Here is a 26,147-nt window from a genome sequence, read left to right as displayed (position 1 = left end):
GCATTTGAAAACATGCTATTGGCAGATCAGTCCCTCTAAAAGTGCCCAAGCCGTGATTCTTTTATCAGAAATAACAGGTGCGAAATGAGATATCCAACCCCTCCTCGTGGATAGGTACTCCCAGCCATGATATGACTCACACAAATATTACTACGGTCCGTGCTAGCAGAGTGATGGGCAATCGGGTGTCTTTACCTAAAGTCGTAGCAGTGTTGTCAGCTTGATGTTTGTCTTTTCCCCAGGGACTGACTACACGCTTGTCTTAGCCAATGTCTGGTGCCCCCTTGACATCTCTTTGCACCCTCGCCCCTCCCCAGGGCCCGCCGTCCGCCCCACAGTTTCAAGGCCACTGCTGCGCATCCTGAGTCCCTGGGCGCTGCTGCAACGTGTAGTAAATAGCGTGGTCCGATTTACGCCTGGACGCTCTCTTCGAGGCGCATGGCCGAGAGGGCATTGGTTGTAACTTGGCCTACACCGGAAGCGTCGAGGCATGGACACCTAAGTCGCTTTCCACTCTTTGATCGATTCTTGCTGCGATGTAGTTAGTGAGTTAAGTCTACGTCCCTCTTCCTACTTAGGAAGTGAATCTCACCTAGAGACAGGAATCTCCAGAAGCTGCTAATAATGTAAAACCAGACCCGTCTTTTGATCTCCATAATTGGGCTGGCATTCACAACATGCTCTTGTGTTTTTTCTGGTCTATGACCGAGAGAGGAGCTTCAGGATGTGCTAGGAGGTCCCTGCTGGACTTGGACCTCCATCCTGACAGCTGGAGGTCCATCTGCACTGGGTAAGTGGGGGATCCAGGTGTGCTCTGTGGACGCATAGACCGCACAGAGACCTGCTCTCTCCCCCAGCAGCTCCGCGGTAGTGCTACTGTTGCTCCCCCTGTGCAGGTAGGTGTTTGAGGCCCTCCTCCATCCTGGTGGTCCAGAGGGAGGTCCTTGCTCTTCCTGCTGGCCGCTGCTGTCTGTCTCTGTGCTCCTGCCGTTTTTCTGCCTTTCTGTGCCCGTTTTTAGGTCTTGCCTAGCTATTGCGTTTACGCAATCGCTATGCGAGACTCTAGTAAGAGGGGCATTTAAAAGTGCTCTCAAAAGTGGATTGCATGGCGAGCACGCGCACGTGGATCGTGCCACCATGCAATCCGTTTGGGGAAGCGCTTCAGCCCACTGGCGCGTGCATGTGTAGCCACAGCCTCGGCATCATACTTCAAAGGGTCCGCTCCCCCGCCTGGAATGCGCTCCCCCGCCCCCGCCACAGCATGCCGAGAGATTGTTTCCTCATGGCGCCTCTCACAACTGCCCCTCCCCCACCACAGGGCTAGTCTCACGGACGCATTGCCATCCATCGATTTCACTTTCATGCCTGTGTTCTCTTTGCCTTTCAGCACACAGCCCGCCCTCCCCTCTCCGTGTTTTCTTGCAGCTTTGCCTAGATCTGAGTCTCAAACAACCAAAATAATAAGTTTGCCCTGCACGCTTTCTGCGCTTACAAAGTTAACATATGCCGCGCTCATTCCCTTTTCATCCTTCTAAGGTCGATAACATTAGCTCCATTAATTCTGCGTCTAAGGATTTAAATAACCATATGTTTTCTTGCAACTTTAGGCACTTCACACACTCAGCCCCACTGCTCACACACACAGGCATCAAGGCACCAACGGAATGCTCTGAGCCCCACCAGTGTTTGCCACACACACATGCCTCTCGCATCTCGTGTTTTCTTCCAGCTTTGGCCCGTGTTCTTTTTGCCTTTCAGCACACAGCTTCTCCGTAGCCACCATTTAACGACCATCCTGCCACACTCATTCCATTTTCATCCTCGCTTTTACTTTCATGCCCGTGTTCTCTTTGCCTTTCAGAATACAGCTTCTCCGTAGCCACCATTTAACGACCATCCTGCCGTAAACACCATTTAACTACCATCCTTTTAGCTAAAATAAAAGAATTGCCTCTAAGGGTTTAAGGAACCATAGAAATACAAGGCAAGGCAACATACACTCAGAATGCCACTCAGAGCCACATAATTACATGCCACATAACTACAATGCACTCAATACAACAGACACTCCAAAAACCAATCAGTGCCACATAGTTACACACCACAAAATTACACAGCGCTCAATGCCACATACACTTCAAATACCACTCAGCGCCACATAATTACACACCACATAATTGCACTACACTCAATGCCACATGCACTCCAAATAACACTCAGTGCAAATTAATTACAATGCAAACAATGCAAGATACACTCAAAATAACACTCAATGCCACATAATTACACGCCACTAAAATCAACATACACTCCACACAAAACCACTCAGTGCCACATAATTATATTCTACATAATTACTATCTATCTATCTATCTATCTATCTATCTATCTATCTATCTATCTATCTATCTATCTATCTATCTATCTATCTATCTATCTATATATCTATCTTATCTATATATCTTATCTATCTATCTATCTACCGGACTATTGCACTCTATCTATCTATCTATCGCACCACCACAGCATCACTCAAGGGCACCACTACATCACTATGCGCTACCACAGCATCAATTAACGCCACAGCATCATTCGACACCACCACAACATCACTCACCGCCACCACAGTATCCATCTGTACAACCATTCAACAACAACTGGCTCTAATATGTTATTTAGGCTTTATTACAAATGGCACAAAAAAAAAGATAATATTTAACTTCTGTTCTTGGATTTTAGGCGCAATTAAATACACTAAACATAATCTTCACAAGAGTTATTAACAAAAGTTTAAACGATTGCCATTATAATGTACATTAACTTTTATTTAAGTATTAATTATTTGCAAAAATGAAAAGCCATTGTTATTTGTAATATCAATACATCTAAGTCACGTAAATACAACACATATTGCATTACAAATGCTATAGGTGTCACATTTGCAACAGTTAAAACTATTGACATTGTACATGAGAAAGCTAGTAATTTCAATATTTTCAATACCAACACATAAATAAAAAATTAGTCAATTTACAATACAAAAAGCTCAAACTTTCCTAATGCGAGACCTATTGCATTGCAAACGCTTGTTCTTATACCCAGATGATTGTCGGGTTGGATGAGTTTGTAAAGAATGTCGGGTATGCAGCTATCATGCACACCCACAATACTTTGCAAACTCTCCCTTATATTGTTGCGGAGTAAGAAAAATCACCCCACTGTGTCTGTAGCGAGCTAAATATTCTACTTTAGTGGGTGTGTATTGGCAAAGCCAATAGGTCTGCTTTTAATGTGCCATCCATCACTATGCATGCCTCTTTTTATGCACGAAAACATTAAAGCGTTACTAAAGGAAGTACAAAAGCCATTGAAAACAACGTGTTCATGAAACCTAGAGGTTGGATGAACTCTTGAAGTAATGGAGTATGTTTGAAAAAACGTTTGCTGAAATACTGATGAGGATTAATACTGAACTAGTAAAAAACTGAAATTCTGCAAAAAAGGCGCATTCAAGAATTGTGGCCTTTTGCATTGTTGATGTCCTCACACAAGACATGACCATGGGTATAGTTGAAAGTGACGTCATCTATGACATCATTAATATTATCAATAATATTTGTAATCAAAGCAGTGCTCCGAAAGGGGAAGCACTCTGATATGGAAGAGTGTTCCCACGTCAAAACATCAGCACATCGAGTTTTACTTAAATAAGGTGCTTGCGGGCGGCTTCACTGGAGTTCCCCCTAGTAATGCTACAGTTACTAATATTCAGAAAGGAAACCATATTTAACATGATCTGTGATGTCGTTGGTGATGTCACTGGTGTAGGCATAAATCAGGTCGCTGATAAAGCCCCATGTGATGTCAGAAGTATTGTTAACACAGGCAGCAAGGTTTGGGTGACAAGTTCTAATGCGTCCAATCAATGCATACTCTTTTCTTTAAGGTTATCACAAGCAAAAAGCAGTTCTCAACCCTGCACTTGGTCTGGAAGCATGATTGTCAGTGTCCATGGTGTGCTGCACTAGAGCTCTGGTTCATGCAGCGCAATCTGGACACACTTCTCTTTGATCGCCATCTAACATGGTACCTTTCACAACTCCTGGACGTCTGCCCATTATAGACATGTATTCTCGTACTATCAGAGTATATCTAGTGCTTTTAGGACACACAGTGCATTTTTATGTGCTTATTTATCACTTCTACCTGTTAACAGTACATCCTGTCTCTACTCACATGCTCTTTCCTTGACTTCATTTGCAGGACCTACTAGCACCATGGCTTTTCCACTAGTGGACCTTCCTAGCAGCCCTCTGTCCGTGGAGTATGTCAACGACTTTGACCTGATGAAGTTTGAGGTGAAGCGGGAGCCGCAGGATGGGCAGTCTGGCCTTATTGCACGGACAGGTGCCTCTGTCAGCTCCACCCCATGCAGCTCGGTACCCCCCTCCCCGACCTTCAGTGACCCCAGCTCAGGTGACCAGAAGGCGGCCCTGGAGGACTTGTACTGGATGGCCACCTTGCATCAGCAAATGGAAACCGAGGGGCTGAGCCTGAGCACAGAAGATGCAGTGGACGCTATAATCAACTCTGCCACAGCGGCAGTGGTGGGTGGTAGCCGCCAGCTCACTCGTCTGGAGGCTTACCGGGGTGGACACCACCACCTTACACACCAAGGCTACTTCCTGAGTGCCGAGGAGCTGAGTGGACAACATCATCAGGTAAATGACTGGAGCAGTAATATGGTGAGATGTGGTGGATCATTTAGTTTCTGGGGAAGCTGACTGTATATACTATCTCAAAGTAAGATATAGTGTGCACAGAGTCCAGTGGATCCCCAGAGGCTTTACAGAGGCTAAAGTAGATAATACTAATGCTATCATTTGTGGTAGTGTTGGCGAGCAGTTAGGCTTAACAGAGGGCTGTGTTAAGGATTTGTTGTACACACTCATGCAAGATATGATTACACACTCTCAATGACTAAATCCGAGACCAGTCGTTTGTAAAAATATGATTTTGTTACTTTATTACTAGAACCAAAGAACTTAGTTGCAGGTAAGTACATTTTTCAAACTGGCAATACTTTTCAATGCAGAAAATGAATACTTAATGCAAGACTTCAGATCCGCAGTTTTTAGAAATAGCAATACTTTGCAATGCAATGAAAAATGTACACTTGCAATATTTCAATTGAGCAATGTTATCCTACGGGAGGAAAATAAGACTGTAATTTCACTGGTAAGTTCTTTACTTACAAACCCAGTCTTTGTGGTTTTAGGTCAGCACAGGGCAAGGTTCAAGTAAGCACCACCAGCGGCACTGGGCGGGGTAGCTGGGTGCAGAGGTCAAATTCGGAGTCAGAGGCCCAATGTTAACCAAAGGAGACATGGGGCACTCAAAGTTGTACTATTTATAGGTAAGTAAAGCGGAGTTGGCGGACAATCTCCGAGGGTTGAGACAGGCACTGGGGGGAAGGGGAGGCCACGAGGCAGCACCAAACCTACACCTCAGTGGCACAGGGGCGGCCGGGTACAGAGTGCAAATTCTGCGTCAGGTGCCAAATACAAATCAATGGGTGGACGATGGTTTCAAACAAAGGCTGCAGGCTCGGATCAGGAAGCTGGACGAAGGAAACCAGTGGCTGTGGACGGATGTTGAGGGACACTAGGACACTGTCGGTTAGGCTCGCCAAGGCTGGGGGCTATGGGTGCAGGGGTGTCCTTTGACGTTAGAAAAGCCTTACACAAGCCAGTCGCGGTACTCGTTTTTCGCAGGATCTTTGAAGGCTGCAGACAAGCCGGAAGGACTGGGGCCAAGTCAGTGGGTGTCTTCAGACTTCTTCTGCTGAACGGCTCTGGGATGTCCTCTTCCTTCATAGGTCATTACGAACTGAGGATTAAGGTTCAGGGGTGCCCATAAATACTAGTTTAAGGGGCTTTACAGGGGTCAGAAGGTAGTAGCCAATGAGCTACTTGCCTTTAGGGTGACTACAGTCTTTGTATGTCCACTTCCTCTGGGGAGGGAGCATAGCCGTAGCCCTATTGGCTAAAATCCACCAAAACAATACAGTGGATTTTCAAAGGAGGTGGTCACTTCCGCTCAGGACACCTTTGCGGTGGTCCTGGCTGAAACGGGACACACCTCTCCTGCTTACTAAGTTTCCTGCTGATCTTGCCACTGAAAGGGGGGCTGGGTCAGGGGGCAGGCATCTCCACTAGCTGGAGAGACCCTGGTCAGCATAACAAAGGATGGGAAGCCTTTGATGCTCACCGCCCTTCAATGATGGTCCTGCTTGGGGGTAGGTATGAAGCACCTCCACCAAGAACAGGCTTCGTTTCTGACCCACAAGAACAAAAGGCTCCTACCTCAGTGGGTCAGAAATGAGTCTATAAGTGGCAGGCTGGTAGATTTTCAGGGGGCACTTCTATGGTTCCCTCTGTGTGCATTTATTAATGAATCCAGCACTGGCATCTGTGTGGGTTCATTAATATGAGATGTTTGGTGCCAAACATCTGGGAATTCGGTGAAGCCATCAGGGAACTGTGGAACTCATAGTATCAAGCTCCCAGCCAATGTATTCAGTATGGCTTCACCTTGCACTAATAATGTCTAAGAATGGACTTAGACACTATAGGGGCATATCTACTCATGCAGTTATGCCCTCATAAGAGGTGTAGTTCTCCCTGCTTTAGGGCTATAAGGTCTGCTGTAGGTATGACCTACCAATGCCCCTTGCGGTGCTGGTAGTCCTGGCACACAGGGATGTGTGCTAGGTTGACTCTTCACTTTTATATGCACCAAAACACACAGGCTGCAGTGGCAGTGTGCATGTGCTTGGTGAGGGGTATCTTACGGTGGCATAAAATACATGCTGCATCACTTAGAGGCCCCCTCTTGTCACAAGACCCTTGGTACCGCTGGTACCTTTTACAAGGCACTTATATGTAGGCCAGAGGTGGACAAATTGTGGAAACAAAGATACAGTTTTGGGAAGGAACACAGTCACCAAGAACCTGGCTAGCAGGAACCCAGTGCACATTCAGTCAAAGATGCATCAGAGTCAAACAAAAAGTGGGGGATAACCATGCCAAAAGGAGTATTTTCCTATATAGGGGTGTTGTGTCAAACTATATTCCAGGTACGCCTGTCTAGAAGATGGACAAAGTAGATGAAAGGAGGCAGGCAACATCGCCCTCAGCACAAACACCACCTCAACTGGCAGTGTTGTAAGAGAAGATGGAGAAGAGGAAGGAGACACCAATGGTGTTAGCTCTTAAATCAGAAGCCAAGGACTGAATGGGCATAAACACTGAAGTCTTGATAAGAAGGATATATATGAAGTTGTTACAAAGAGCCAAGAGGGTGTATTGCAGCTCATCAGGGGTAGTATGCCGAAGTGATGATTCTCAACCTGTAAGAGCGTATGTGGTAAGGGTTTTTTTATTTTGGACCATAAGCTACCAGCTCACCTTATTAACACTGGCTGCACCAGGACCAAAGGATATTAATTACAGTACTCATTAATACTGCCAAGATGTGCAAATAGAATGTACTAGAAACATCACTGCAGTCTGAATAAGGTTGTAATACAGAGCAGAAAAACTTACAAATGTTCTTGTTAAGAGTTGTAAAAGAAGTGAAGAAAAGTTCATTACATTGAAAAGTCTGAACATTTCGACTCCAGTGCGGTATATTTCTGTATTGGATAGCGCCCACTCGCAGCAAGGATCTTAACTGTATTTGAATATTTTAAGCTGTTTTCTGCATATGGTACTTTATAAAGCTACCCATAACTGGAATAAAGATAAAGACAACGAATTCAGTACAATGCTGAAAGAAGATTTCAGAAGCGTGCACTGTCACTCTGCTCTGCAGTGAAACCAAAGGTCTCTAGATTCACACTACAGAGGGTTGGACCCAGGGGTGTATCTTTCAGGCAGTGGCGTAACAATAGTCCCTGCCTCTCCAGAACGATGCAAGAACAACAGACTGCTAGTCTGAGCGTTCCTGACTGGGTCAAAAGCGTGGGGGGAGCTTTCCATGTACTTTGCAGGGGGGCCCCCTCATGTTTCGTTAGACTACTGATTTCAGGGGGACGGGTTTGGGGATAAAAAATTATTCTTTAGTAAATAGTTGGGTACAAGTGCTTTCATTCTGGTATGGTGAAGTGTCTGTCTGATTTAACCTTGGAGTTTTACATGACCACACTGACAAAACACACACACACTCTCATCTCTGTTTTAAAGTCCTTAAAAATGTACATTAGTATGAAAAATGTGTTTTAAGTGCCCCTATTATTCCACCATCCTCTCTCTTTCCACTACCCTTTAAGTCCCCTTCATGTCCTGCTTCTCATTTAAAATGTTTTAACAAAATATCCCTGCCTGATTGTTGGAAAATCTTTCTGACCAAGCTACGCCCCTGGTTGGACCGTCACCTACATTGGAATGAAGCTACAGCACCCAAACTGTTGTAGCAATTCCAGTGTACAGATAGAGGCACAAAGATATATGGATCTGGATGCTTGAAATGTCTTACTTTATAGGGACTCCTAAGGGCTGAGCTACCAATGGCCACAGACATTTCCTCCTTGGTCACTGAGGCTGCCTAGGCTAAGGGAGATACAAGACTCCTGTGCGATATCACAGATGGCAGCTTTCCCTGAATTCTACAAAGTTCGCATTGACTGACGGCAATATGCCCAATTAATCTCAAATCTCTCTGCCTGGGACTGAATTATCCCAATATTTTCGTCCATAAGGATAAAATGACTCTCTTTCACTAAAATAAATGTTTACTATAACAGGCGATGCACTCACCAATTCATTGTGCGATGATTAAATTAGTAGACTTTGCTATGCTTTCTATATCTGTGCTCCCCACCCTAAACTGATGTAACAAATTTGGGCTTTTCGTAATACGAACCTGGCCTTAAGCCGTGTCCGATCCACCCACCAGATGAAGGCCCAGTGCAACACTTCATGATAGGCAATGGTTCTTGTTAGACCTGGCACCTTGGCGTGGGACTCCCTTCCATTTTTTGCTGTTGCCTCATGTGTTTTTGCTGGTGTTAGATGCTTTGGGCACTGTGCCACTGCTATCCAGTGCCACAGTGCAAGTGCTCCCTGTTGTAAATTGATGTATGGATTAGTGATTCCATGATTGGCTGATTTGGTTTACTTGTCAGACCCTAGTACAATGCACCAGGAGTGCCCAGGGCTGGTAATCCAAATGTTGCTAGTGGGCTTGCAGCTCTGGGTAAGTGCACCCACTTTCCAGTCCCTAAACTGTCCCTTTTTTGCATATTATTCACCCCTATGGTAGGCCCAAGGGCAGGGCGCATTGTAGGTATAAGGTAGGACATGCCCTGGAGCGTGTGGCATGTCCTAATAGTGAATTACATCCATTTTAGTTTTTCACCATTGCAAGGCTATCGGTCCCCCGTAGGCCAGAATGGGCAGTTTGATTATTACATCTTATAATCCTAAGTGACTCAGGGAACTAGGTAGAAATTCGAGTTTAGTATGCCTGAACTCAGAATGATAAAATACATCTTTTAGTGAAGTTGGTTTTAACATTCTGTGTTTGAAAATACCACTTTTAGAAAGTAGGCATTTTCTTGTCTAACCATCCAAACCTGCCTCTGCTAGGTTGTGTATTCCTTGTCTGGAGTTTGAGTGACAGGGGCTGGAGGATTCCAGGAAAAAGGGTGAGTCAGCACAGGGCTGAATAGATAGATCTGCATCTAGATGGGTGGGAGGAGTTGCACCTGGGACCTGAATAGGGCTGTGCCTTCCCTCCCCAATGCTGGCTCCACCTCCTGTGGTGCGTCTGATGTCTCTGCCCTGCTCTCTGAAAGGAAAGAAGGAGTCTTCTCAACAAAGTGTTCCAGGACTGACCAGAACTGGTTTGGACTAGGCAAAGACCTCTCTGCCTTCAGAGAACAAAGACAAACTGAGTATAAATATCGGGACCCAAACCCAAGAACTTTAGATCACTTTGGGAAACAAGCAGAAACCTTTGCTGAGGAGAGGAAACAGAGAGACTGAGGAGAGACTATCCCTAAGCTTGAGGGATTGGCCTGCAGTGGTTGCCTGACTGCCAAAGAGAGGAGAAAAGGAACTTTGTGTACTTTATTCAACTTGTGAAGGATCTCCAAGGGCTTGAGAAAAGAGCTTGCCTCCTGCTGAAGTCTCAGGGACAACAGACTTCACCACCCAGCTCCCCAAGAGTTCTTTGGAAGTGCCTGCTGTTTTGCAAGGCTTTCTGAGGGACTGCGTGTCACAAGGAGCTGGAAGCGTGACTCAAAAGCAAGAAGCGTGTCGCCGAACTGCCGCTGTCGCTTCACAACGAGAAAGCGCCTCGCATCGCTGGAGCAAAGGATCGACGTTGCAGCAGATGCTGCCGCATCACCGGAAAGCGTGTCACAGGGCCTGTCGCGGCTCGCATCATTGTCGAAGCAGCTCGCATCGCCGGGGAGAAGGATCAATGTCGCATCAGACGCCGCCGCATCACTGGGAAGAATGTCGCAGGGCCTGTCGCGGCTTGCATTGTTGCCGAAGTGTCTCGCATCATCGGAGAAGAGGATCGACGTCGCAGCAGATGCTGCTGCATCACCGAGAAGCATGTCGCAGGGCCTGCCGCGGTCCGCATCGTGTCGCATCAAGAAAAAGACGCCATCTTTGTTTCATTGCACCAGACCTCCATCGCATCACGGCGTTGCGTACCGCATCGCCACAGAAGAGCAGTAAGCAACCAACGCATCACCTCCCCACACAGAGAAGAACCAACGCATCCCCTACGCAGCAGTAGGGACCCAAAGCATCACCGTTCTTGCATGTAAGGACCCAAGGCTTCACCTTCCCTGCAACACTTTCGTTGTATAGCGTTACGCATCTTAAGGTACAGTGAACTCAAAGTGTCGCGTTTTAACATCTAAACAGAACTAAGCTAATTCTACCATTTTAAGTACAGTATTGTGGATTTTTGTCGTTTGTGGTCTTGTGATAAGTCTATATAAAGATACTTATTTTTGATATAAAACTTATGTGGTGTCCATCTGTAGTGTTGTCACTTGGTTACTGTAGGTGTTCACAAATGCTTTACACACTGCCTCTGAGATGAGCCTGCCTGCGCGTGCGAAGCTACCAAGGGGGTGAGCAGGGGTTATTTTAGGAGTGTACCCCCTTACCCTCTAGATGCAATGGCCCTTATTTGGACAAAGGTACCTACCTCTGCCAACTAGAGAACCCCAAATCTAACATTGGTGGTCAGCGGTGAGGATTCTGGACTTGCATTTGTGACTCATGTACAGTGATTGGTGAACACTACTAGTGAGAGCAGACCAAACGCAACCACATACTTTTTGGTAGATTGTTTTTCTGGGATTTTCTATTTTTGCCAAAAACTGCCAAGTTTAACCACCATGAGTAAAGCCGCATCCATAGCATCTGTTGATTATGATTGGGAAGAGGAGAAACTGGATTGCTACAATGTCAAGCATCTGAAGCACTTATGCCGGAGATTCAACGTTGCAAAGACCATTCTCTCAAAGAAGGATGAGTACCAGATGGCACTGAGGGCCTGGGTCGCAGCAGGAGTACCTCTGAAGATGAGGAAGGAGTTGAGAATGCAGAGGAGCATCTGGGTGGGCCATTGGGTCCAGGAGGGAGGAGAGCAACTTCCCAGTAGGTAGCAGTGTTTCTGCCAAAGGCCTGTCCCCAGAGAAGTTGGAGGACAGGGAGAGGTGTAGGGTGCATGAGTTGGAGCTGACCAAGCTCAAGTTAAGTGGGCAGTTAGAATTGGAGTTGCAAGCTAGGAAATTGGCCCTGGAAGAAAAGAGGATGCAGTTTGAGCATGAGAAGAGTTTGAGGGAGATGGAATTGAGAGCCAAGAGCTTAGAAATTACTCCCTCTAGTGGCAGCACACCGTCAATGCCTGTGGAAGCTAGAGTGTATATTCCCAAAGATGTGGTGAAATAATTTTACAAGAATTATGACATTGGGCAGTGGTTTAAGGCCAATGAGGTAGCCATGTCTTCCCACCGGGTCCCTGAGAAGGATTGGGGAGCGGGGTTGTGGGGGCAGTTCCTTAGTGAGGGAAGGGATACACTGTTAGACTTGCCCTCTGAAAGACAGAATTCTTATAGCCACATGAAGGAAGCATTGATGTCCAAGTATGGGTTGACTCCTGAGTTGTATAGACAAAGGTTTAGAAATTGCAAGAAGGTGGAGTCAAGCACATGGGTAGAATATGTAACTTTCTTTTGCAGAGCATTGGATGGTTGGGTGAAGGGTAGCAAAGTGAATGATTTTGCGGGGCTCTTTGATTTAATTTCATGGGAGCAATTGTCAAGTAATTGTTTTCCAGAGTTACGCCAGCACCTGATTGATAGTAGGCTGACTAATCCTAGGAAACTTGCTTAGGAGGCGGACCACTGGGTCAGTACCCGGGTCCACAAGGGTCACGTGGGAGACTCAGCCAAGAGTGGGCAGGGTCCCCAGCAGAAGAGTGGGGGGGACAAGGGTAAACAGAGGGAGTTCCATAACGGGCCTCAAAGTAATTCCCAAGGGAGCCAAGGGAAAGGTTCCCAGCCTCCCCCTGAGAAGAAGCACGGGGCCCCGACAGGTAACCCTGTTCACAAGGGACCCCTGAAGTGCTACAAGTGTGGAGAAGTGGGCCATAAGTCTAATGATCCCCGGTGCCCACAGTTTGGAAAGACAGCACCCACTGGTGCTCTGCCCCGGCAGATGGAAAGTGTAGCCCTGGGGGAGGAGAGGGGTGTTCAAGGTGGGTGGGGGCCAGCAGAGATGTCCCTTGCCTCTTTAGGAGACTGTGAGGTGGTCCCCAGGACCCAACTGCCTGATAACACTAAGAAGTACAGGCAGTGGGTGACCATCAATGGCCACAGAGTGGAGGCTCTTAGAGACACAGGAGCCAGTGTGACAGCTGTCATGTGTCACCTGGTATCTCAAGAGTAGGTTGTCCCCAATGCATTCTATCCAGTTGGTGCCGCTGACAACACAGAGAGCCACTGCAAGGTGGCTCAGGTTTGCTTTGAGTGGGGGGGGGGTCTCTGGTACTCTTCAGGTAGCTGTGAGGCCCGCCATGCCTGTTGACTGTTTGTTAGGGAACGATTTGGAGAGCTCACCTTGGGCGAAGGTGGAGCGGAGTGCTCATTTGGAGACGTTGGGTCTGCCTGACTAGGCGTGTGTCACCACACAGTCCATGGCAGCCAGCAAGGGTTCTCGAGAGGACCTGAAGCCTGAGAGGGAGGCCCAGGTGCCTGCCTTAAAGAGAATAGGCAGGGGGCGTGGGAAACTGGCCCCCGAAGTTCCCACGGCCCAGAAGGAGGTAGACCTTGAGGGGGCTGCCCTGGAGCCTACTGGGGAACAGTTAGCTGAACTGGGGGACCTGCCTGAGCCGACCCATTGGCAGCAAGAAGGAGGACCCTCCAGGGAAGAGTTCTGCAAGAAGCAGAAGGAATGCCCTTCTCTTGTGGGTTTGCGGCAACAGGCTGCAAGCCAGGCAATAGGTGATCAGTCTGGATCACATTGGATCTACTGGGAGAATGGTCTCCTGTATAGTGAGCCTTAGGTCGCCGAGCCTTGGTCAGCCCATGTGCTGGTGGTACCCCAGCGCTTCAGAGCCTTCCTACTGGGGCTGGCTCATGATGTGCCTTTGGCAGGACATTTGGGGCAGGACAAGACCTTTGAGAGGCTTGTCACCCACCTTTATTGGCCCCAAATGTGCAAGAATTCAGACACTCATTGCAGGACATGTCAGACTTGCCAGGCAAGTGGAAAGAGTGGGAGGAAGCAAAAGGCTCCTCTCCAGCCATTCCCTGTGGTCAGCACCCCCTTTGAACGGGTGGGTATTCACTTTATGGGGCCACTGGACCCCAAGACAGCCATGGGCAACAGGTTCATCCTGGTCTTGGTGGACCATGCCACCCCACCCGGTAACCGGAAGCCATACCTCTGAGGACAGTGACGGCCCCCGTGGTGGGATGGGCACTGATGGGAATTTTCTCACAAGTGGGATTCCCTCGAGAGGTAGTGTCTGATTGAAGTACAAACTTCATTTCCAAGTATATGAAGTCCCTGTGGCAGAAGTGTGGGGTAACCTACAAGTTTACCACTCCTTACCACCCCCAAGGAAATGGGTTGGTTGAAAGGTTCAACCGAACCCTAAAAGGCATGATTATGGGTCTTGAGGAACCTATGAGGCGTAAGTGGGACGTCCTCTTACCATGTCTACTGTTTGCATACTGTGAGGTGCCACAGAAATCTCTAGGGTTCAGTCCCTTTGAGCTTCTCTATGGACACCCAGTGAGAGGACCTCTGAGTCTGGTCAAGGAAGGCTGGGCGCAATCTCCCAGAAAACCACCCCAGGATGTATATAGCTACATGCTGCGCTTCAGGAACCAGACTAGGCGTTTCAGGCAACTCTCTGAGGCGAATCTGGAAGCCAGCCAGGAGGAGATGAAGCGGTGGTACGACCAGAATGCCACTCTGATAGAGCTTCAGCCTGGTCAGAAAGAGTGGGTCATGGCCCCCATGGAGACTTGTGCGCTCCAGGATAAGTGGACCAGACCATTTGAGGTGGTGGAGCGCAAGAGTCCGGTTACCTACTTGGTGGACTTGCGGTCTCCCAGGAACCCCTTGCAGGTCCTGCATGTCAACCGCCTGAAGCCCCACTTGGAGAGGTCCGAAGTGGGCATGCTCTTAGTGACAGATGCTGGAATGGAGGAGGAGACTGGGCCTCTTCCTGACCTCCCTTCGGTGACAGAGCAAGATGGGTCAGTGGATTGTTTAACCTCTCTTCCACCCTGACCCCTGAGCAACAGAATGACTGCCGCCAGTTGCTGGGACAGCTTTCTGATCTGTTCTCCCTGGTCCCCAGTGTCACTGATTGGTGCATTCATGATGTGGACACTGGAGATAGCACAAAACTTACAGGGTGACTGACAGGGTGAGGGCTTGCTTCAAGGAGGAGGTCTCCAAGATGCTTGCGTTAGGGGTGATTGAGTCCTCTAACAGTCCTTGGGCCAGCCCAGTGGTCTTGGTCCCAAAGGCTGCCGCACAGGGTGCCATGCCAGAACTCCAGTTCTGTGTGGACTACAGAGGGCTCAATTCAGTCACGAGGACTGACGCGCACCTCATCCCCAGAGCTGATGAGCTCAAAGATCGGTTAGGGGCTGCCTGATACCTCAGCACGTTTGACTTAACGTCTGGGTACTGGCAGATCGCCTTGACTGATGGGGCAAGAGAGAGGTCAGCATTCTCCACACCAGATGGGCACTACCAGTTCCGGGTGATGCCCTTTGGGATGAAGAATGCCCCTGCCACCTTTCAGAGGTTGGTCAACCAGGTATTGGCTGGACTGGAAGGGTTCAGTGCCGCCTACCTGGATGACATTGCAGTGTTCAGCGCCAGTTGGAAAGAACATGTGCACCATCTCTGAGGAAGTATTGATGGCGCTTCAGAGGGCAGGCCTCACTATCAAGGCAAGCAAGTGCCAGATCGGGCAGGGTTCCGTGGTGTACTTGGGACATCAGGTTGGGAGCGGCCAGGTGGCGCCCCTACAGCCCAAGATTGAAACCATCCTGGCTTGGGAACTCCCCAAAACCCAGACAGAGGTGAGAGCCTTTTTAGGACTCACTGGGTATTACAGGAGGTTTGTCAAGGGGTATGGCAGCATTGTTGTACCCTTGACAAAGCTGGCTTCCAGGAAGCAGCCCAAGAAAGTGATTTGGACTGACACCTGTCAGAAAGCTTTTGAGGCCCTGAAAACTGTTATGTGCACGGCGCCCGTTGCTCCTGGCACCCAACTTCTCCAGAGAGTTTATCGTTCAGACAGACGCTTCAGAGCATGGTGTGGGGGCTGTTTTGTCACAGATGAGGAGGGCCTAGATCAACTCGTAGCCTTCATCAGTAGGAGGTTACTTCTAAGGGAACAGAGGTGGAGTGCAATTGAGCGTGAGGCATTTGCTGTGGTCTGGGCACTGAAGAAGTTGAGACCATACCGGTTTGGGACTCACTTCTGGGTTCAGACAGACCACAGGCCGCTCAGATGGCTGATGTAAATGAGGGGTGAGAATCCAAAGCTGTTGAGGTGGTCCATTTTCCTACAGGGGATGGATTTCACGGTGAAACACCGCCCTGGTACAGAGCACACCAATGCTGATGGTCTGTCCAGATTGTTCCGCCTTAGTGATGAGAACTCCCAGGAGGTAGGGTAGTTCTCCCCACATTTCAGCTGGAGGGGACACGTGTTAGACCCGGCACCTTGGCGTGGGTCTCCCTTCCATATTTTGTTGTTGCCTCATGTGTTTTTGCTGGTGTTAAATGCTTTGGGCACTGTGCCACTGCTATCCAGTGCCACAGTGAAAGTGCTACCTGTTGTAAATTGATGTATGGATTAGTGATTCCATGTTTGGCTGATTTGGTTTACTTGTCAGACCCTAGTACAGTGCACCAGGAGTGCCCAGGGCTGTTAATCCAAATGCTGCTAGTGGGCTTGCAGCACTGGTTGTGCCACCCACAGAGGCAGCCAGTTAAAGTGTGTCTAAGGCTTGCCATTGCAGAGCCTGTGTGCAGTCTGGTACTGCCATGCTGACTGGGCAAGTGCACCCACTTGCCAGTTCCTAAACTGTCCCTTTTCTGCATATTAGTCACCCCTATGATAGGCCCAAGGGCAGGGTGCATTGTAGGTATAAGGTAGGACATGCCCTGGTGTGTGTGGCATGTCCTAATAGTGAATAACAGCCATTTTCGTTTTTCACTATTGCAAGGCTACCTGTTCCCCATAGGCCAGAATGGGCAGTTTGATTATTACATCTTATAATCCTAACTGACTCAGGGAACTAGGTAGAAATTCGAGTTTAGTATGCCTGAACTCAGAATGATAAAATACATCTTTTAGTGAAGTTGGTTTTAACATTCTGTGTTTGAAAATACCACTTTTAGAAAGTAGGTATTTTCTTGTCTAACCATCCAAACCTCTCTCTGCTAGGTTGTGTATTCCTTGTTTGGAGTTTGAGTAACAGGGGCTGGGGTTGGGGGATTCCAGGAGACAGGGTGAGTCGGCACAGGGCTGAATAGTGAGATCTGCATCTAGATGGGTGGGAGGAGTTGCACCTGGGACCTGAATAGGGCTGTGCCTTCCCTCCACAATACTGGCTCCACCTTCAGTGGTGCGTCTGATGTCTCTGCCCTGCTCTCTGAAAGGAAAGAAGGAGTCTTGTCAACAAAGTGCTCCAGGACTGACCAGAACTGGTTTGGACTAGGCAAAGGCCTCTCTGCCTTCAGAGAACAAAGACAAACTGAGTATAAATATTGGGACCCAAACCCAAGAACTTTAGATCACTTTGGGAAACAAGAAGAAACCTTTACTGAGGAGAGGAACCAGAGAGACTGAGGAGAGACTATCCCTAAGCTTGAGGGATTGGCCTGCAGTGGTGGCCTGACTGCCAAAGAGAGGAGAAAAGGAACTTTGTGTACTTTATTCAACATGTGAAGGATCTCCAAGGGCTTGAGAAAAGAGCTTGCCTCCTGCTGAAGTCTCAGGGACAACAGACTTCACCACCCAGCTCCCCAAGAGTTATTTGGAAGTGCCTGCTGTTTTGCGAGGCTTTCTGAGGGACTGCGTGTCGCAAGGGGCTGGGAGCGCGACTCACGAGCAAGAAGCGTGTCGCCGAACTGCCCCTGCACAACGAGAAAGCGCTCGCACCGCCGGAGAAGAGGATCGACGTCGCAGCAGATGCAGCCGCATCACCGGGAAGCGTGTCGCAGGGCCTGTCGTGGCTCGCATCGCTGTGGAAGCAGCTCGCATCGCCGGGGAAAAGGATCGACGTCGCGTCACACGCCTCCGCATCACTGGGAAGCGTGTCGCAGGGCCTGTCGCGGCTCGCATCGTTGCCGAAGCGACTCGCATCATCAGAGAAGAGGATCGATGTCGCAGCAGATGCCGCCGCATCACCGAGAAGGGTGTTGCAGGGCCTGTCGCCGTCCGCATCGTGTCGCATCAAGAAAAAGACGCCATCTTTGTTTCATTGCACCGGATCTCCATCGCATCACGGTGTTGCGTGCCGCATCCCCACGGAAGCGCAGTAAGAAACCGACGCATCACCTTCCCTCGCAGAGAAGAACCGACGCATCGCCTACGCAGCAGTAGGGACCCGACGCATCACGTTCTTGCGTGTAAGGAACCAACGCATCACCTTTCCTGCAACACTTTCATTGTATAGCATTACGCATCTTAAGGTACATTGAACTCAAAGTGTCGTATTTCAACATCTAAAGAGAACTAAGCTAATTCTACCATTTTAATTAAAGTATTGTGGATTTTTGTTGTTTGTAGTCTTGTGATAAGTCTATATAAAGATACTTATTTTTCATATAAAATTTGTGTGGTGTCCATCTGTAGTGTTGTCACTTGGTTACTGTATGTGTTCACAAATGCTTTACACACTGCCTCTGAGATAAGCCTGCCTGCTCGTGCCAAGCTACCAAGGGGGTGAGCAGGGGTTATTTTAGGAGTGTACCCCCTTACCCTGACTAGACGCAAGGGCCCCTATGTGGAGAAAGGTACCTACCTCTGCCAACTAGAGACCCTCAAATCTAACAGTTCTTATGATAAAATCTGTTTAAATTATTTGAGATTTCTCTAGACTGCTATATTTACCATTTCAAATAGCAATGCCCCCAATGGGCAGAAGGAAAGGGAGGAAGACACAAAATGGAGGCGAGGTCCCACGTCGTGGTGTGGGAAGCACGTGGCAGGACATGGCACCGCAGCCATCCCTTCTGCCCCCACATGTCAGGGGCCTTGGTGATCTGGGGTAATTATAGCTGCTAAGGAAGGCCGATTACACATGCATTAATCCACTTATGTGGTTCTGCCAAAAGCACAATGTGTCTGGGCGTGAGAGGGATTGAGCAAGAGTGTGCAGCGGCATTAGAGGATTTAAATGAGAAGGAAGCATTTCAGCCCATTCCTTGGTCCCACAAACGAGACAGCATGGGAAGCGAGACCCTGGCAATGGGGAAGAAAAACTAGCTAGCTCTCGCCAGTGAAATGCCCTGCTGGGGGAAGAGTGTGTGTGACAGGAGAGAGCAAAATGTTACCATGTGCCCTCCCAAAAGGCAACCTCCCAATGTTCATTGAGCAACACTTTTATTAATACCGAATTTAGGAGCCTCTTCGTGTCATTAGGACCAAACCTGTAAATGTTCCGATCACTTGAGTTATAACTTAGGAACCCACACATTATGATTCTCGTTGGTCGCCAATTTCCTCCCGCACTTTTAACGAAACCAAAGGCAAGATTTACTTTAGGAAAACAATTGCAAGGCATCGCGGCTATAAGGCACGCAGAACCATAAAACAAAAATATGATCGGCTAATGAAAAGAAATTTGACACGAAAAATTTGGCACATAAGAAAGTAAAATAAATAAAGGTTAAAACAGAAAGAAGACAGCTGATTATAGAAACGTCGGTTATGCTATCATAAGGAAATATTGAACGGCAATCCTAGGTGTAATGCTAGGTATAAACTTCTACCAAGTGCATGTAATCAGAATATTGCAAATCACCATCGTGTTCCTTGACCCGATAGAATAGATTCAAAAGGCAGCAGGCGGAGCGCCTATATAACGACATTGACATCCTGATTAGATGCACTTGGAGGCATTGCGTTCCTTATAATGCAGGATCCATCAAATATAACGTAGGAAGATTAATAAAAAACACAAAAACACCTGCAGTACGATTTGCTACTAACAAAATTAAAAAATGTGAAGTCTATCAAAATTGTTTTCGAGATTAAAAAGCAGGACGTTTGCCCACGTTTACACACATCCAGATGGACCAAGTTTAGAAACGTATGTATCACATGGAAACAACCGGTTTTAGGGAACAAAGGGGGCTGTTGTTTTATGCTGTGATGCAGTCTGTTAAAAAAGAATCCCACACATAAGGACATTATGATGACCGTATAACTTAGAAATGTAATTCCAGTTGAAAAACGCTTAGTGTCTAGAAAATGAAAGTTAAGGACACGTTTTGTTTTACAATGTGAGAGAGGGCAGGAGGGAAGTGGAGGGTATGTGTCAGTGGAGCCCTGTCCCAAAATGAGAACTGTGATGTGAACAAGTTACAGGTGACTAGCGAGTGACGCATTCTCTTACTACAGGTGTGTTCTGATTCTACACATTGCCTGTAAAAAGAAATTAAGTGAACGGCCTTAATTGGGAGATCCCATTCTGTGAAGGTTCCTGACGTGGACGAAAGGGTGGTGAAGAGACATTCGCCTGGGCTGAAAAGATAAGGAGGCAGATATGTACCCTCTTCTCACATCATCTATTTCTGTTTGACCCCGTTGCAGCTCGCCCACTTGGATGATCGCTTCTCGGATAACCAGCTTGTCAGCATGTCAGTGAGGGAGCTGAACCGCCAGCTGAGGGGCTTCAGCAAAGAGGAGGTCCTGCGGCTGAAGCAGAAGAGGCGCACGCTCAAGAACCGTGGATACGCCCAGTCGTGCCGCTTCAAGCGAGTGCAGCAGAAGCACGTGCTCGAGTCCGAGAAGTCACACCTCTCACACCAGCTGGAGCAACTACAGCACGAGCTCAGCCGGGTCATGCGCGAGCGGGACACATACAAAGCTCGCTACGAGAAGCTTGTGGCCAGTAGCTTTGCTGAGAGCCGGGCTGTGGCCTCAGCTGTGGCAGAGCACCACGCCTCGGAACCCACCTCCCTGTCCGAGTTCTTTTTGTGACCCACAGGGAGAGTGGGGCGATGGTGTTATTGAAAGACTAGGCGCCTGGGGTCCTTGAAACACCACGGAGGAGGGTGGGGTGAAGGAATTCAGGTCATGGGTCACTGTAGGGGAAAGGAAGTGGCACGGCACAGGGCAGACCAGGACACTCATGCCAACTCCAGAGCTTTTCCCAGAATCCAATGCCTCTCCAGAAACAGGGCTGGTTGTGTTGGGGATTGTGGTGGGAGACATCACTCAAGGGATGTGAGCTGATTTCACTGCCAGGCAAATATATGTTCCACTCAAATGTCTAAGACCATGATTCATATAACAAAGGCAAAGGTTGCAGGGAGGCTAATGAAGTGAGTCCAAGCGGTATATATTCCAAAGAAATAAGTACCTTATCCACCTTTACAAAAAGCTGGTACAAAGACTAATAGGGCGAGTCCCGAGGTGCATTCTAAGGATCTCCTAAATGTAGTCCCCCGGACTGATCTCCCTTACAGACCAGAGGTTTTGTTTCCTTTATTAAGATGGCACTGCGGCTGGTAAGTCCCCATGATGAGTTAAAAAAGACACCATGTTCTTGCTCTTGTGCAAAGATGGTACACAGACTGGTGAATAACACCCGAGGAGGCATTCACTGGAGGTCCATATAGATGGTGCAAAGGCTGGCGAGGTGAATCCACATCTGTAGGTTGACCACATCACTCCATGTCACTTAAACACCAATATTCCAATCTTGAGCTTTTCTTCTCCAAACTATCGTTACCAGGTGTGCTGAAATTGGTTTATTTGAGGCAAACCAAGACTGCAGTTCTCACAATGCAATGATTTTGCACACAAAAAAATAATAATAATCCAGCCGATTTCCGAAACCGTTGCTGTCCTTGGAACATGAAGTCATTTGATCGCCCTAAAGAATTACGAGGAGCTATTTCTAGTCAAGTGTGCACTTTCAGTGTCTGTTCCAGTAGGTCTCTGTGCATGCAGGTCATGCGCGAGAAGCTATGGTACAAGAACCACTACAATCCCACCTCACCATGAGAAATTGTGACCACTTGACCATCGCAGGCAATTGTTCACACTGGCTCCGCCTCCACCCCAACTGTGCACCCTAGAAGCCACAGCCGGCGCAATTAGTGCGAACAGTAAAAATAACAAGATCATTTGAAAAAATGTATCGGGAAAGACTTAAAACATGTTACCAGAAGTTAGACCAAAAATGAGGGGAAGTTCTCTTTCAATAAAAAAATGGTTACATTTGCGATTATGATCATTTTAAAGAGATAAAGTTTAAAAAGTTCGCTTTCTTTCAAGTTACCCGATTTCGACAAAAAAGAAAAATGTTCAATAAATATATGTTCCTGCCAGGGGACATTACTGGAATGTTTGTATTCCGTTGTTGTCGTATGCCTACCTCTGAACAATGCACATTCTGTGGTGATCAGTGATCTATGACTCCTTTCTTTTTTTGGGGCCACGAAACAACTACTGGGATACATTCTGCAGCCATACGCTGCCTTTCCACTATGTATATTCTGGTCTCATGTGGCTGCCTCGGCCCCCCATATACCTCTTCTGGGGTGTTCTGTCCTTGTACCTTCTGCGGTCATGTGACCGCCTCTGCCCTGGTGCTAGTCTCTTGGTCTTGTAGCCATACATGCCAACATTTTACAACAGGGAAGTGGGAGTTTCTGAGAAAAAACGGGGAATATATTTTCCCTATGAATTTTATTAAAGCAGAGACAGCTAAACTAAAGCCATTTTGTCTTTAAAAAAAACGTGACTCTCCCTCCTGAATCCGGTCTGTTCTCATGCGTGTGTGACTGACTCTGCCCGGTACTTATTCTATGGAAAAAAACACAGTTCCGTTAAGGAATCAATCCAACAAATATTTCTATGAATTAGCAGAGGGCATTTTCTTTAACATCCCCGACGTTCCAACACAATGTGACATTGAGTATTCCTTACAGAGATGTATTTTTTAAAATGGCTTCATTACCCAAGTTCCTTGGAATACAGGGTGCCCCGTTCTCATCTCGGAATGTATTCTATAGTTATGTGACTACTACCTAGTGACTACCTCTGCCCTATGCCTGTTCTCTGGTAATGTGACTATCTCTGGTCTTTTTCTATTCTGTGGAGACCGCCTCTGTCCTGTGTTGATTCTGAGGTCACGTGACTGCATCTACCCTGTGTCTTTTCAGTGGTCATGTGACTGCCTCTAAGCTATGTCTATTCTGTGGTCACGTGAACGCCTCTGATTGGTGTAGTCTAAGATCATGTTTCACCTCTGTTATGTGTCTTTTTCAGTGGTGATGTGTATTGGCATTTGATTTGTGTCTATTCTATGGTCACACAACTCTTCTGACCTGACAATTACCTTCTGCAATTAATACTTGAGTTCAACAACTTGTGGATGCTTTTAGGCCTAGAAATGATAAAACACGCATTGGCAATGCAAATAGGTCTAGCTTAAAAATGCATTGTCAGGCCAGACCTAAAAATCCATGTGCTTAATGACTGCCTCATCCCATCTGTGCTGCTGCCAGATAAAAATGCCATCATATATCTAGTTAGCTAAGGCTTTTTAATAGCATTACAATGGCATGTGTGTGTGTCCCTGAAAGTTCAAGCTTAGGCAGCTGGATACATAAATAAAATGATCGCAGCTGTGTGGAGGGCAAGCCCTTTTTAGGTCTTGTCTAGGCAGCATGCATGCTCTAGGAGGGCCTTTAGCCATAGGTCTGCTTCTTTTCCCCACACTCGTGCTTGTGCTGGCATCCACCTTGCGGAAGCAGGCAGCGGCGCGCGCAGTAATTAAAAACATATGGCTCTTGCACCACCGCTGCTCACTCCCGCAAGGCGGAAGCCAGCACAAGCACAAGTGCATTTGCCTGCTCTTTTGCGGCCGCGGGGCGGTGCCTCGCTCCCTCACTCTAGTTAACATGTTCTTTAGCTCTTAAGCGAGGCATCCTTCAAACTTGCAAAATAATCAAAGTACGAAACCTAGAAAGTGCAACTTCACCTGTAATCATTAATGTGTAAGGTAGTTTTTTTCAGTCATTCTTATTATTCTTACTTCGGTAATTATGAATATCTAATATATACCAGCACATAAAACAAAGCTTGGGGATGTCTGACATCTACTGCACTTAGGCTATTTTTGCCTCTACAGCCTTCCTTGCTCATCTGAACAAACCTACAGTCCATGCATGCCCTTTGTAAAGACGGCAGTTTCCTGGCAAAAAGAACTACATCCGAACCCAGACAATGTTTGGCGCTCCCTATGTCATCTCTTCATTTTTGCGACAGACAAGTTCAGATGCAGCCTAGAACATAATAAAACACATAGCTACAAGAATTAACTGAGCATGGATTTACAAGGACTATTTTTCACAAGAGCTAAATACGTTGCAAGTTTTTATCACTCTTGCAACAATTCAGTCTTTTTTAAAAGCTACATTTTAGTGTTACTCTTGCTAAACCTCGTACTAATGTGAATGTGCTAAGTAATTTATAAACAGTGTAAACTAGTGCATGCTAGCAATGAGTTGTACAATTCTGGTGCTGTGCTATGGCCAGGGCAGGACTGGCAACTGAAAGCAGCCCTGGCAAGTTTTGCCAGACCAGCCCCCGTCCGGCGCGTGTTGCGATTGAGAGCAGCGAGCGAGCCCGACCACTATTAGGGGAGTTTGAGGGGGTCCTCCCCCCAAGAAAATTTTGGAAAAAGACAGACCAAAATGGTGAATTTTACAGCACATTTTTCATTACATATTCAATTGTATCAACTTTCAAAGCACAGTAAATAGTAGATGATGACCTTAAAGAGCACCAGGTCTGAATAGTGATGAGGCACCCGGTCCCCTCTCCCCCAATCCCCAGGCGGATCCGCCGAGAGGTTTGAACACTCATGAAAAATAAATGAAGACGTCTGCATAGTACATTCATTGACAGCAAATATTACATAGAAATGCTGGGAGCATGAACAAGCACTGACCGCAGCAATAGGTCTGGCTATGTTTTTACGTGGGGAGGAGAGAGGGGGGAGAGAGAGGGGGGGAAGGAAGGGGGAGACAGAGAGAGGGAGACAGAAGAAGAGAAAGGGAAAAGAAGAGGGAGAAAAAGATGAAGAGAATGAGAGATAGAGGGAGGAGAGGAATGAGAGAAGGACAGGGAGAGGGATGGAGAGAGAGGGAGTGAGAGAGAGGGAGGGAGAGGGAGAGAGAGAGAGGCAGAGAGAGAGAGAGAGAGACAGAGAGAGAGGAGAGAGAGAGAGGGATAGAGAGAGAGCAGAGGAAGAGAGAGGGGGCAGAGAGTGAGAGAGCGTGCGAGGGATAGGGAGAGATTGAGTGAGAGAGAGCTAGGGAGAGAGAGAGAGAGAGACGGAGAGAGAGAGGGGAGAGAGAAGGAGGAATTGAGGGAGAGAGAGAGAGTGAGTGAGTGAAAGAGAGAGAGAGAGAAATACAGGGATAGAAAAGAGAGAAGGAGGGATAGAGAGAGAGAGAGAGAGAGAGAGAGAGTGAAAAGGATAGAGAGAGAAAGGGATAGAGAGTGAGAGAGGAAGTGAGAGAGATATGGGGATATAGAGAGAGAGAGAGCGAGAGAGGGAGAGAGAGAGGGAGAGAGATGGAGGGAGAGAGAGAGATGGAGAGAGAGAGGGGAGAGACAGGGAGGGAATGAGGGAGAGAGAGAGAGTGAGTGAGTGAACGAGAGGGAGAGAAATACAGGGATAGAAAAGAGAGATGGAGGGATAGAGAGAGAGAGAGAGAGAGAGAGAGAGAGAGAGAGTGAAAAGGATAGAGAGAGAAAGAGATAGAGAGTGAGAGAGGAAGTGAGAGAGATATGGGGATATAGAGAGAGAGAGAGAGGGAGAGAGAGAGGGAGAGAGATGGAGGAAGAGAGAGAGATGGAGAGAGAGATGGGAGAGACAGGGAGGGAATGAGGGAGAGAGAGAGTGAGTGAGTGAAAGAGAGGGAGAGAAATACAGGGATAGAAAAGAGAGAAGGAGGGATAGAAAGAGAGAGAGAGAAAGGGATAGAGAGAGAAAGGGATAGAGAGTGAGAGAGGAAATGAGAGAGATATGGGGATATAGAGAGGGAGGGAGAGAGTGAGAGCGAGAGAGGGATAGGTATAGAGAGAGAGATTGAGAGGGATAAATAGAGAGCGAATGAGAGAGGGATAGAGAAATAGATAGAGAGAGAGAGAGAGAGAGAGAGGGATGGAGCAACAGAGGGAGAGGGAGAGAGAAAGGGAGAGGGAGAGAGAGATTTCCATCATTTCACTACAGAACAAACCACTAATTTACGTATACATTTACCCTCACTGCACCAAAGAGCCATCGTTGTTCCACATAATGCAATATTGTTTCACTACAGAAT

The 26,147-nt window shown here is 47.5% G+C and overlaps 1 protein-coding gene across 1 annotated transcript in view; it reads left to right on the top strand.

Moving 5' to 3' along the window:
* LOC146871203 (transcription factor Maf-like) overlaps nucleotides 1–24,865 on the top strand; it is a 95,646-nt gene extending 70,781 nt beyond the window's left edge. The window contains exons 2-3 of the mRNA XM_085650548.1: nucleotides 4,264–4,721; nucleotides 20,392–24,865. Coding sequence (XP_085506674.1) covers nucleotides 4,278–4,721; nucleotides 20,392–20,781 — 834 coding nt within the window. The 5' untranslated portion in view covers nucleotides 4,264–4,277 and the 3' untranslated portion in view covers nucleotides 20,782–24,865. The remainder of the gene's footprint in view (nucleotides 1–4,263; nucleotides 4,722–20,391) is intronic.
* The last annotated feature ends 1,282 nt before the right edge of the window (nucleotides 24,866–26,147 follow it).

Source organism: Triturus cristatus, chromosome 1_1 (assembly GCF_964204655.1).
Source record: "Triturus cristatus chromosome 1_1, aTriCri1.1, whole genome shotgun sequence".
Classification (NCBI taxonomy): Eukaryota; Metazoa; Chordata; class Amphibia; order Caudata; family Salamandridae; genus Triturus; species Triturus cristatus.
The sequence above is the reverse complement of the archived record's forward strand: the minus strand, read 5'-3'. Positions and strand labels throughout refer to the sequence as shown.